General features: G+C 37.7%; 1 protein-coding gene across 1 annotated transcript in view; it reads right to left on the minus strand.

Moving 5' to 3' along the window:
• The window catches only part of atg7 (ATG7 autophagy related 7 homolog (S. cerevisiae)), an 87,298-nt gene that overhangs the window by 56,388 nt on the left and 17,276 nt on the right, over nucleotides 1–13,634 (minus strand). The window contains exons 14-17 of the mRNA XM_030133932.1: nucleotides 10,209–10,454; nucleotides 8,840–8,955; nucleotides 5,737–5,812; nucleotides 3,330–3,410 (exon numbers count right to left, since the gene is read on the minus strand). Coding sequence (XP_029989792.1) covers nucleotides 3,330–3,410; nucleotides 5,737–5,812; nucleotides 8,840–8,955; nucleotides 10,209–10,454 — 519 coding nt within the window. The remainder of the gene's footprint in view (nucleotides 1–3,329; nucleotides 3,411–5,736; nucleotides 5,813–8,839; nucleotides 8,956–10,208; nucleotides 10,455–13,634) is intronic.

A 13,634-nucleotide genomic window follows, 5' to 3' on the forward strand; every position in this document is an offset into this window, starting at 1 on the left:
TGTCATTTCTGGATGACAGATATGTGTCTACAGTGTGCATTAACTCAACAAAAGAAAACACAGAAGAGGTAAAAATAAATAAATAAATGAAGGTGCAGTTTTAAATAACAAAAGAAAAGGACGTATTACAGTAAAATGCTACCAAAGTTGTCTTAAAGCTACCGCTTAGAGGGAAAATAATGTTATTTAATGCCACAGTAGCTGCTCTAGGAGTCAGCAGTGAAGCCGAGCCTGTTCAGTAACAGTTACTTTAGCGCTGCCAAGGCAAATGGGATCGCCACCAATTTCGACTTTTTCACTAAGATCCTGTCAAGACTTCATATTCAATTTATTAGGATTCAGATTTTGGTAACAATTTTGTATTACATTAATTTCATAACATATACTAAATGCTCAAAAGTACTGGGAAACATTACACCTACACCTTGTTGGACTTCATTAATTTGTAATATTATCATGATAAAAATGTTCATGTCAGGTGTTACTATGGCAAATATTACATCCATATTTCCTAGGCTGATTTTTCTTCCCGAGTGACTGAACTGAATAGGCAGGAAAATGATTGCATTTTCAGTTCAGTCTTGTGAGCGCATAAGCAATTATTCTCTATTTATTTGAGTAATTCACTGGTTTTGGTTTAGATTTCCAATTTTATGAGGAAAGTCTTCATTTGTTGAAGCAACAAAAGCAGCAAAAAGGTACAAAGAATAAAAGAATCCAGGAATTTACAAATGCTTTATTAAAGATTAAAGGTCTTATATTGTCCAAAACTGTTTAATTCCATGAATACCAACCATTTATATTTAGCTTCAAATAATGTACTGAAGGGCGTGTGTACTGTTCTCTTAAGCATTTATTGGTTGGTTTAGGCTAATCTAGAGCGGCCAATCAGAATCATTCCTATTGAGCTGTCACATATGTACGCTACCTATGCATTAACAGTTATGTAGCTGGCAGATACAGTATGTTTGGACATACTGAAGAAGCTTAATGAGGCTGTTAACGACTCTACAATGTCTGAGCATTCTCATAGATGCACCACAGTGGTCTCACACCACTCGAAACCAGAATATTACAGAAGCAAGAAAGTCTCATTACAGCTACTTATGATTTAAAATTATTATCTATGGTTGAAACATGAAAATGTGTCAGAAAATGTAGAGGTAGAACATTTACAACAATTACAATAGAAAAAAATTAATCATTTAGTAAAGTTGAATAAAAACAACATTTATTCCAGCGACATTTATTGTAATATAAAGTTACATTATGATATTTGTCAATATTATTTTTTAAATCCAAGCCTCCTGTTAGTAATAAAACAGCTGAGTTCAATGTGTCCCAAAAATTATGTCTATATAGTATATTTGAGATATTAAAATTTAAAAAAAAATTGAGAAAAATCTAAATCTCACCACGATTAATCAATACTATCGTGTCCTGAACTTAAAAATTGAAAAAGGTTTTACTCTTAATATATATGTACAATGAAAGGTTTAATAAACAGAATCACACAGAGAAGAGAAACACTGAAACCTGTGTTTGGAACCAGTTTGATGAATTTTCAAGACGTTGCACTTCAAACTCACAAAATGTTTTTACTATTAATAGTGGTAGCATATTTGTTAGTGTTAGTACAAGTAGTTGTAGTAAGAGATGTCTGGCACAGTTTAAGACAAAGCCACGTCAGCTGTGATTTACTCTCTGGCGTATACTTTTATTGGCTTGTGGCCCCAGAAAGAGTTGGGAAATACACACACACACACACACACACACACAGAAACACACAAACAGAGAGTGAAAAGCCCCAACTCTACAGGAACTGCTCCAGCCCAGACAGGGGCTGAATTGTTTTGTTTCCATAGTGACCTGGCAGCACACAGCTGACTGCGGCAGGAATACACACAGACAGACATGCACTCGCTTACTCTGTAACAAACACACACACACATACACACACAAAAGAGACAAAGGCACACACATTACAGTGAGTGGACTGATAGATGGACACAGGGACACACAAAGAGACAGGAGAGATATGTGGGAGGAAGAACAGGACAGGAAAGAAGGTAAGACAGGGGAAAAAGACGAGTAAAAAGGGAAAATTAGAAATAGGGGGCACATAAGAAAATGTCCAGGAGGGATTAACTGAAACAAAAGTTTTACTCAAAAGGCACTCCAGCTTTATTCGTGCCTGTGGATTGACTTTCACACACATCCTCATTGTTCAGGCTTCACCCTTATCAAACTATATGAGCTCTTTGTGCACGGTGAATAATCTCATCAGTCAGACAGGCAGAAACATGACACCTTAAGATGGGGAGGAACTTCTTCGATGCAGTGTAGGTGGAGAAAACTTTAAACTTAAAGTGTAAAAAAACTACCCCCCCCCCCCTACACACAGACACACACACACATACACACCCCCACCTCGCCTCTTGGTTTCTCCCTCTGTGCTTCTCTCAGCCTGTCTTCACATGAAAGTGATAGATCTAGGGCTTTATGACCTCTTTATAAACACAAAGACTGCATTGAGATCAGGGGAGAAAGAGAGCGACTGAACCAGCCCTCCACTCATCACAACACCCTTTCTTCAGCGCCGCATTTGCCCTCTTTATTCCACCCCCCCACACACACACATGCACATACACACACTCTTTTCCTCCCTCTTCTTTCACTTTTGCCTCCTCTAACTTATGGTTTTCTCTTTCTCCCTCTGGACTTACACTTACGTACATCGACCAATCACGATGGTGTATGCTGCTAGCCACAAAGCCACCCTGGGCACTGATTGGCCAGCGGGTTAAAAAAAAAACAAAAAACACACACACACACACACACAAACACGCACAATGACAATGAGGTACAAAGACACGAAGGCTATTTCTCCCATCCTAATTGGCTGATATGAGATTTGTGGACCTTCCAACAACCCATCTTTACATGCACACAAACACACAGTGGTAGGAGCTAATTCCACTCATACGACAGTCACTGACATCAATGAGCAACTGCTGCCTGATTGTTACCATATGGTTTTGCAGGCTTTCTCCGTGTGTGTGTGTGTGTTAAGTATTCCTCAAGGAACGACATTTCAACACATCTCCACTGGCTTAACATGGAAATGGGAGAGATAGGAATCCCCCTATTTCTGTTACAGCAGCAATTTGTGCTCCCAAACTAACTACTTGACATAGTAATAACAAAAAACTGCATCTATGCATCTGGATGTGTTTTTAAGCCTCTAAGTTTATGCAAATGCCATCCTACTACACTGCAATGACATATGATTGAACTTTATATAAAAGCTATTTCTTTAAGTTACTTACAATGGGTGAGCAGGCAGTGCATTTGTCAAAGGCCAGGCTGGCAGGTAGGACGTTGTCAAACCTCGACAGAAAACCTCGGATCTGCGTGAGAAGAAACCAAAACGTCAACAACTTAAACGCTGAAAAACTAAAGAGCGAACACACACTCAAAAGTATGACGTTATGACATCATATATCACATTAAAAGGCCAAAAGTTACACTAACATTCTAAAGTATTAAGAGATTAAAGTCGCTGACAATAAAATAACTATAGTGAAATAAAACAGAACAGGCAGTTTTAACTTGCAAAGAAAAACTGTTTGACATCTTTAAAATCTTAAATCATTGTGTTAAATCTCACTGCCTGGTTTTCTGTTCATCCTCAGTTTATAATCATGTTTAGAGCTCCCTCTGGTGCATAGACAGCATTCACTTTTCTCCCGTTTCTGACTGCAATGATTATGTCTCATTATATTGATTTTTTTCTTCTTATCTACCTTTTGGACTAATGTAATCTATTCATGGCCTCCCTTCTCCTCTCTTAGACCCACTTTATTCTGTTTTTAATAAAAGCTTCACCCATTATGTTTTCTGGTGACGCACACAGCCCAGAGCGTGAAATGACTCCCTTACTATAATTAAGTCATGGACAAATATGGTATAATGACAAATATATCAAATTATTTGTGACCAATCACTGCGCAGTGGACAGCGAGTGAAGAGAGGTGGAAATGAAAAGCTTTTGGCTCTTGGATGCAAAACCGATGAAATCTTAAGTCACGTCCGGTTCATTCCTTCTTGTCCTTTATATTTCCATCTATGCACTGATGATTTTAATTAAAATGCTAAATTTAGGGACATACAAAAGACAGGCATACAACAGAATAAAAAAAAAATAATAATAAAGTGCAGAAACTGAAAGTAGTGGTGTAAAATGAAGGTTCTGATGCTAAATAACAAATGACAAGTTGAGTGTACATGTGAGTCAGACCAACAGGACGGCGTGGGAGGCTGAGATGGATGTTGCCAGACTAGCTTTATGTAGAATAAGGAAGGTAGGCTTTAAGGTTTGCAGAAGATAAACTTTCTTTTTAAGGTAAAGCAAACAGTTTGTCATAATTATGTCAGAAGCATAGCATTGCAGTAATTTTTTATGGAGTCAGTGGCACTAATGTAGTTATATGAAGACTTATTAATTCTTCAAATAACCACTGACAGCTTTGAAAGATAAATAGTGTTTGTGCATTCTTTTTGTAACAGCAATAGTTTTCTGTGCTTCCTTTATGTCAATTCTTTGATCCAGCTTTGTATTTTACACACAGTCTGAACAAGAACCTGCACAGATGTTACAGACGCTAAAATGAAACATAGATATTAGCTAAAATTCCATTTAATTTTATTTTACATTTTTGGTTTGGGGTGTTTTTGTGCCTTTATTGATCTTTCACGGTTCATGGGGGTGAGTTAATTAAATTGCATGTAGCTTCAGTGAGCCGCCACAAGTTGTCACTGTGGCACCATTGAAAATCTGCCCTGTAACCTCAACTACTAAACTGCAGGATGTTGTATTAACATAGACCGCTCAAATAAGAGGCACTCCAGGCATATTATACCCAACCACTGGACACACACGCTGACATTCACACTTTCATCCACATTATTTACCTTGCATTACATTCTCTGGTCATCATTATCCTGTACACACATCCTATACTCACAGTTTTGTATCCATCTTAAGGACATAATGTATTCTTAACTCCATCCATTCATTTAATTCCATCCATAAGCCTAAACCCCAGTCCTCAAAATGTCCTGTCAGACTGAGATAAATATTCAAATTTGTCTGCGCAGCTATATAAAGACAGGGACGGACGCGCATACACCACATCTGCATGACATTTTTCTTTGAATTATTTGGCTGAAATACCATGAGCAGCAGAGGTGTCAAGCAAATGGCAGAAATTCAGATTTCTCAGGATGATGAATACTGATGATGATGCAAATGGAGATGACGACAGGCAAAGTTAGTGAAAACAGTCAGAGAGTGAAAAGGGCACAGCTTGGACAGCTGCTCATCATCTAGTCCTGCTCTATATGGTGACGCTGCCAGTTCAGACTATATAACCATTACAACAGTAATGCAACATTTCCCAGTGTTCTCAGTAAAGCTGCCCTTCAAGTCTCTTGTTTTATTTTAGTATTCCATGTTTTCATCCCTTTTTTTCCTCACTACCACCATAAATGGCTACAGTCACTGGATAATATCAATGGCACTTATGATTTGACTGATTTTCATATAATTCCCACAAACATGGTAAATTTACAAAAGATTCTGTTGCATATATATGAATTCACAAACAGATGACACATGAGTATACAACAGAGTGGGCTGGTGTGTGCATGTATGTGCATCGGAGCATTTCTGACCTGATGTGGCACTAGACCCAGGGAGGTAGGAGGTTCATTCATTCTGTCATCACTGCTACTGGCCACTGCGTAGCCTCTGCAGAAAGAGAGAGGGAAAAAAAAAAAAAAATCATACACTTGTCACTGATTTATTTGCTCTTTGTATATTAATGTAATCTGCAAATAAATGTGTTTAGTCATAGACCGACACAGATGAAGCAGTAAATGATCCAGTCTGCTACTCCCACCACACATTATTCAAGTATTTTTTTTCCCAGACATGAGCCTAATAGAGGTGATTATCTTACACAGTAGCAGGAGTAAATCTACACCGTGTATGAAAATACAATGCAACAAAATATCAATATTGAGAAAGTATAATGAGAAATAGAAGGTGCTTAAAAATCAATGTTTGTGAGATATGAAAGCTCCTGGTTATAGTAAACCCATCTCTATGGAAATGATGAAATGCTGTGATGCTTCTATAGTGACAACCGTCAAACTGCTGCAACATTAAACCCTACGTGAACATTTTCTAAAGCCAAGGGTTGTTGGAAGATCCCATTTGAGAGCTGGTGTGAGATCTTTATAAGAGGATAAAAGTAAAGGAATGGGAGTTGCAGGGGAATGCACAAAAAACAAGGGTGCATAGCAGATGCAACAGAGAAGATTTTAGTGCTAAGTAAGTAGTTAGACGATGATAGAAGAAAAAAAAAAGCACATGAAAACTCCCCTTCTCCTTCCTTGCTTTCTAAGCTTTTTATCCAGCAAAGGCAGAGCGTGGCTCTGGAACAGCTTGTAACATCTCAAAACTGAGAGAAAATTGCTGTCTTATCGGGCTCAGCATGTGGCCACTTTAGAAGGACTTCTGCTGACACATCCGTCACACACAATTACATTTCCGCAGAAACATGTGCATGTAGATGTACCTGTGTACAGAGATGCACACTTAATAGGTACAAAGTGTGTCTTTTTCAGTGTTTGAAAAAAAAGTACTTTAAGTGTCAAAAATAAATAGCTAGTTCAGATTGCCATGGGAACTTGGGTGTTTTGAGGTTTCTGGCCTTAAAAAAAAGAAAGAAAAAAAAGAGAAACGGAGTATAAATTGTAGTGCCCCTTTCACAGAAAGCTGAACATTTGCGGCTTGAATAAATTCAAGAAGCCATTCAATGACCTCAGCTACCAACTGGTAATTAAGGCCAGTTGTGCCTTACAAAAGTAGGATGACGCAGAGTCCACAAAAAAAATGTAAAAAAGAAGACAAAAAAAAAAATCACAGTAGGTTTGGCATGAAAAGTCAAATGGGATCTGGTCAAAATCCAGCATCTGTATTTTTTTATGCATAGTAGTGACGAAATATACCTTTAAAGGCTCAAATGAGAGGTTTATAAAAGACAGAGAAAGCTGAAATCAGATATATTAGTTCAGTTGTGTGAATGTTTCTGAGCTGCAAACTGAATCATATGCTACATGTGTAAAAAATCTGAAATCCATTTTCAATTTGTAGTTGAAAATGGATCAAGTAAGCATTTCCTGTTTGAAAATCTTTCTGAGCTTTCCTACCTATTTCATGACATAGAGTCGTTTTAGTATTGTGTTTGCAGGAGTCTACATCATGAAATTTGTAGACCTGTTACAGTTCCTAATCTGCCAACAGGTCAAACTAAAGCCGGTACTGTGCTCTACTGAGAATGACCGGACTGACAAGACACAGCGACTTTGTCAGTTTTAAGATACTTCTGCCTTGATCGGTTAATTTGTTTGTTGGTTCGAATCCAAAATAACTTATTAAAACACTACTGACACAGCAACGCATGTGATTCTCTGTCATACAAATACCTCTGAACTACTCCGGTCTTACATCCACACCCAGACATTCAGGCACTGATCACATCACTCTCATCCTCTTTGTGACTTTGAAATAATTTCCAAACGTATCCAGGTGCAAAGAAACTGCACCAGTGAGAAAGGGTAGAAAATGTGAAATGAGTGGCCAATTTTGTCAAAAAAAAAAAAAAATGTAAGAAATTCATAGAACTGTGTTGAAATAATGCTAATCCATTTGTGCACAGACTATTGATATTATTTGACAGTGGAAGCTATATTTTCAGAAATATTGGATTTTGAATATGGTATAATAGGGTTAGGGTTAATATGGTATAATAACCCTAACACCTGGAAGGGGGGGGGGGCATTGAAATTAATAAATTCAGTATAGAACAGAATATAGCATAGAATATAAAATAATAACAAAGAATAGAAGAAAATAAATTAGAACAGAATTCTTAAAATAGCATCAGAAAGAGCATAAATAACTGGTGGACGGACATGACAGTGGACAGACGTGACATTACCCATGATGATCTGGTCAGTACCAGTACTTTATTAGTAATAAACTTATATACTTACTATTGCTAATGCTCCTCTTATTCATAAATGTTAGTATTGTGGATCTAAAACAATAACAGCTGACACAAAAACACAAAATGTGGCAGTGGACGGATGTGACATGGTTGTTACAGATCCCATCATACTGATGCTCGGCAGCCATGTCACCGTTTCCACAAATGATCCCTGTGCAAAAAGTATTATCATAATTATTTATTGTATAGTTTATCATCATACTAAAGAGTAAATAATATAGAATTGTTATTTTTTTTATAAAAATACTTATTATTAGAAAACTGTTGATTTAAAAAGTGACATGTGACATTCTTAATGTATGTATTGGTGTAACATAAACAGGATGGATCAGCACCATACTCCATATTGCAACCTGTAAAAATAAAACATGTGATATGTAGTATATAATCTTGTAAGAAAAATTGGGGAATCTAAAAGAATAGAATATTTATTTTTCAGGTAAATTCAGTTAAAATATAACTTGGCCATATGTGACATGAAAATATAGCATTAATTGTGATGAAATTGGACATTTTTAACCTGAAAACATAGTTCATATGACCATCAACATGTTGCAACAGAACTGAAATCCTGTAAAGTTACAAAACTTGCATTTACCAACACAAAGTTCCTTTGGGGATTCACTTATATTGATTTCTTATGCACAAACACATAAATAAGACCTCTAAGCAAATTTTAGCCAAATATCATCTTTGTTTACCCTTCAGTGTGTTGCAGGATGGACACCATCATCTCGACTGCAAGGGCACCAGCAATCATGGCTAGACCTGGTCTGCTCACTGTGCACTGTTGGTCCAGGGTCCGATCCCTGGTTGACTATTAATAAAAACAAAACAAAACACAGAACAAAGCAATAGCAGAGTGTAAACAGCCAGTAATACAATGACAAAAAACAGCAAGGACATGAGACTTTAGCCCCTAAACCTCATCAGAGACAGAAGAGGAGAGAAATTTGAGTTATTATGTAACCAACAACTAAACGCTGGAATGTTCTTTTGTCTCTAATAAATTGTTTGTACCAAATATTGTAATCCAAGGTGAAGCAAACCTGTGGATTCAAGAACAGATGCACAGATAAAGTAAAAAATCATAGCACTAGCTCTGATAGTTACCCTAAGCCTCACTCCAAAATACTGAGCAGGGAAATACCATATATCCGCATGCATTACTTTTCTACATAGATCTTCTATATTCATATATTCTATATTCATTACACAACAACCAAACTGAAATTTGGGCCTAAGATTTGACCTTCAGTGACTGGAGGCTCTGTCTCCAATTTAAATGGTAATATCAGTATTACTATAATCAGTGACAGTGGTCTGGAGCCAGATGGCATTTTTAGAAGTCAGATCTCAATGGCACCGCTTACAGCAATTGGCTGCAGGCTTCCATAGCTGATGAATGGTCTTCATAAATTTCTTGTATAAAAAGGTTATGCAGGCAAAAAGGAAGCAAGGAGAAACAAAGAGGGGAAGGCGCACAAGAATCTGATTATGCCACAAGTTTCCATGTCCCCTGCTCATTTCTGCTTCACGAGTGAAAGAAGGGTTTTAAAAAGTTTTTCAACATGTTACAAAGCACATGGTGAAATAAGAGCGGAAGTCTGAAACTGTAGCTAATTAGCTCGGCTTAGTTTAAAATCGGAAGCAGGATGAAAGATGTAAGCTGGGTTTCCAAAGTTCAAGAATTGGTCTGCTCGTGCCTTTAAAGCTGACTTTCTGAAGATGAGTACCAAGGTTTAAGTTATTTTAGGGGTGTTACATGCCATTTATCCCTTCAGTTAACATTTAATGAGTGTCTGGCTACTGCACAGACTTCCTTGGAGCCTAATGATGAAAAAGTCAGTAGAAAGTCAAAGCACAAAGAAACCATTGCCTCCTATTTCTATACTTTAAACATGGATGTGAGGTTGGTATTGATTTTATTTGACCTGAGGGAAAAAAATGTAACAGATTTCTAATCGATCCAACTGCTGCTGTAAATGATTTTTGACATTTCTTACAGAAGTTGTTGGTCTCAGTGTAGTATGTGAGTAAGTTTAGTGTCTGTTAGAGTTTGTTCCTCACATCTCCAGGTGCCACAACATCATTGCAGAAATAACAGCCCAGTTTGTGCCCTGGGATGTTGGAGAACAGAGAGGATCCTGGGACGGAGGGTGCAGAGCCGGCTGGTGTGGAAGACGAGGAAGAAGCAGATGAACAGGAGGTGGAGGAGTCGGCAGCTGCAGGAGCGTTCTGACTGACGAGAGGTTTCTTCAAACCATGACGCATCACTACGAATGTGTCAAACCCTAGGGCAGCATTTACCACTAGCTGAAAAACAATGGAGAAAGAAGTGAGAAGTAGACCAAATGAGCAATATAAGAGAGGCTAAAGAATCTTGCAGAGCTGTGGTGAAACATGTGGTGAAACATTTTCATCTTCTCCTCTATATTCACAGCACATTTCATCCAAATCAAATGAACAAAATAGATTTTCTTACACAGACAACAGGAAATAACGTTGGATAAACTATAAAATAATGGCATGAAACATTAAAAGGCTCTTTAACGTCCTGGATTTCAGGGAAGCAATAGAAATAAATTGTAATACCAATTTGCAGGGAAACTGCCTCCCAGCACAAATGGCCAAATAACATCTGAGCTAGAAGAGACTAATGAAAACCTAATGAGCAGCCCTAAAAACCTTTAACTACAAGCACTAATACAAAAGTTGCAGCAGTGATACCACCACAGGCATTATACACTTCTGACTCACCATTCAATAATCTAACGTTGCCTAGCAACTAACAGAATGCCAAATTATAAAACACGACATTAGTCCACTGGAAATTTCAGCTCCCTGAAGAAGGAATGAAATTGAAGAAATTGAACACCTCACTAAACAGAAAACCAAACAAGTGTAACATTATCGTATCATATTATCAACATCATAACCCTAAAAGGGAAGCAGTGGTCTGAAATATATGACTAAACATGACCTTTTTCTTTTCAAAATGACAGGCGAAGCTAAAGGATGAGACAAGGACTTCTTCTTGTCCATTAGTTTGTTCATAAAACAAGGACGCTGTCATATAATAAATTGCCAAAACTAGAGCAATAAACTGAAAGAGGTTTTAAAACTTCTGCAGAGCTCAATTTAGTGATCTTTTGTAGTGACATTCCCTGTTCTCTTTGACTTTATCCATTATAACTTAGGGCCGGATCTACTGAAGGTTTGTGTGTATAAAAATGTGCACAATCTCACTGAACACACAAAAAAATGTACAAACTGATTTACTAACGGTACGCACTAGGGGTTGTGTCTTTCAAAGGTGCAAAATAGCATGACTGCATCCAATTAGTATGTTTGGCACAATGAATGGGCAATATGGGGAGGAGAAAATGTAAATATATTATATTAGCACACGTAAAGTGATTTATCAAACCCGAAAGCAATTTTGTTCATAGAAACTGCATCTATATTTAACACGTCTCAAAGGAAGGTGCAAACGGTTTGTATGTGTAGTTGTGCACAAATGGCTGCAGTTATTGTCACAAGGAGACATCGAAAGACATTTTTCACCCTCATGTGAACATTAGGGTGGTCCAACAATCATGGTAAAAAATTAAGCTTCAGATAACCTCAATTAGAACCCTGCATTAGGTTTTGGCATTCAAAAGATGATTTAGGAAAAAAACTGGACGAAAAAGGAGATGTTTTAGAGGGTGCACAAGTTGCTGGAAGTTTCCTGGAAATTGACTTATTTCGCATTTTCAGCATAGCCGAGCTGACCTGCTAAGAGAAGCAGCAGTACTATCAAAACCAAGGTTTTAGTGCTTCATCTATATGTATTAAGTAAGGCCGCCGACATCTTTGGTACTTGAGTGAAGAATTGGTTGGCCTGGCATTCTTCAACTCCAGTGTGACACAAGAGCAGAAGCAGGTGATGGTTCACAAAATGATGGAAAATGAAGGTTCAGAGGTTCCACTAAAGCGCTGTGATGCCCTTAATCAAGCAGATTATGAAGGGAAGCAGATCAGTGATTTTGTCACCACCAGCACCATGCGTTTCTTTGAAACTCTGGATCTGCCACAAACATTCTTCAGAATTCCTCCAGAAGACTGGGCTGATGATGAAGACTTTCAGAAGGATGCTAAAACTATGCATTCCAGAAAAGTTGTCAATGATGTTGCTGAAAGAGGGGTGGAGCTTATTCAAGACTTCAGCTGTAGCTGAACAAAAAATGAAGATTAGAAACAGTACTTGCTCCAAGTTGTCAAAGAACACAGGAACATTTTTTGTTATTTCAATAAAGCAACAGTGGTGGCTGGACTTTCTAAGTAACATTTTTATGCAGGTTGCAGTTTGATTTTGAGAATAAAATTACAAATTATTCTAATATGCCCTATTCATTTGGCTAGTTATGTTATAGTATATAGAGCAATCTTCACGTGTCTTGTGCAACCCCTAAATATTAATTAATTTGCATAAAATTTGGACCGAAGTAATTTGGCCAGATATGGAACCAAATACAGGGTTCTAATCCAGAGAATCTTAAAAAAAAAAATTTTCGGACCACCCTAGTGAACATTTTAGGAAGGGCGGAAGAAAAAATAATTGCGACATATGCCCCCCACACACACACTTTGCAGGACTCCTAAAGGCTATTTTTCCATTTGATCTGATGATTGTGATTAAAAATACATACCGACATTAGGCTACTGTGTGACAAAATTATGTGCACCTGACAGTCATTCAATCCAACAAACCCCACGGTCCCCCCCACCTCTAAAATGAATCCAGCGCCACTGCCCAGCAATGCCATTTTAGAACTTCTAGATGAACTAGGGGATGATGTGGGGCCAGTCACAAGGAAGAGTCATACAGTACCTTCTATGATAAAAGTCCTTACAACATTACATTTCCTTGCATCTGAATCATTCCAGTGCACTGTTGCCATTAGTGCTGGTGTATCCCAGAGCGGTTTTTCCAGCATATTGTCTCCATGATGACAACCAGCAGCACACAAAAAAATCCTTATTTAAATAGGGCGGTCTCCAAGACTTTGCACCTGTTGTCATTTGTGCTAGCAATCTTAGTAAATCACCCGCAAACAGTAGTTCAAACCCACACACAAAATTCTAAATTGCACACGCAAATTAGTACACGCAAATTGGGATCTTAGTAGATCAGGCCCTTAGTCTTTTATCTATTTCTTTATTTAAACACTAATAAATGGCGTTTAATGGTTCATCATATCATAACATCATTGTGTAGAAGGGTTAGAGTTGGACATAACATTACAACCACCGACAGATGACCTGGTGATAACACTGAATATCTCCACAGTCAGTAGCTGGGATATATTAGGCAGCAAGTGAACATTTCACCATCACAGTAGATGTGTTAGAGGCAGGAAAATAGGCAATGCGAGGATCTGAATGATTATGGCAGGATGCAAATTGTGATGGCCAAATGACTGAGTCAGAGAATTTCCAAAACTGAAACTT

The sequence above is a fragment of the Sphaeramia orbicularis genome, chromosome 5 (assembly GCF_902148855.1).
Source record: "Sphaeramia orbicularis chromosome 5, fSphaOr1.1, whole genome shotgun sequence".
NCBI classification, from domain to species: Eukaryota; Metazoa; Chordata; class Actinopteri; order Kurtiformes; family Apogonidae; genus Sphaeramia; species Sphaeramia orbicularis.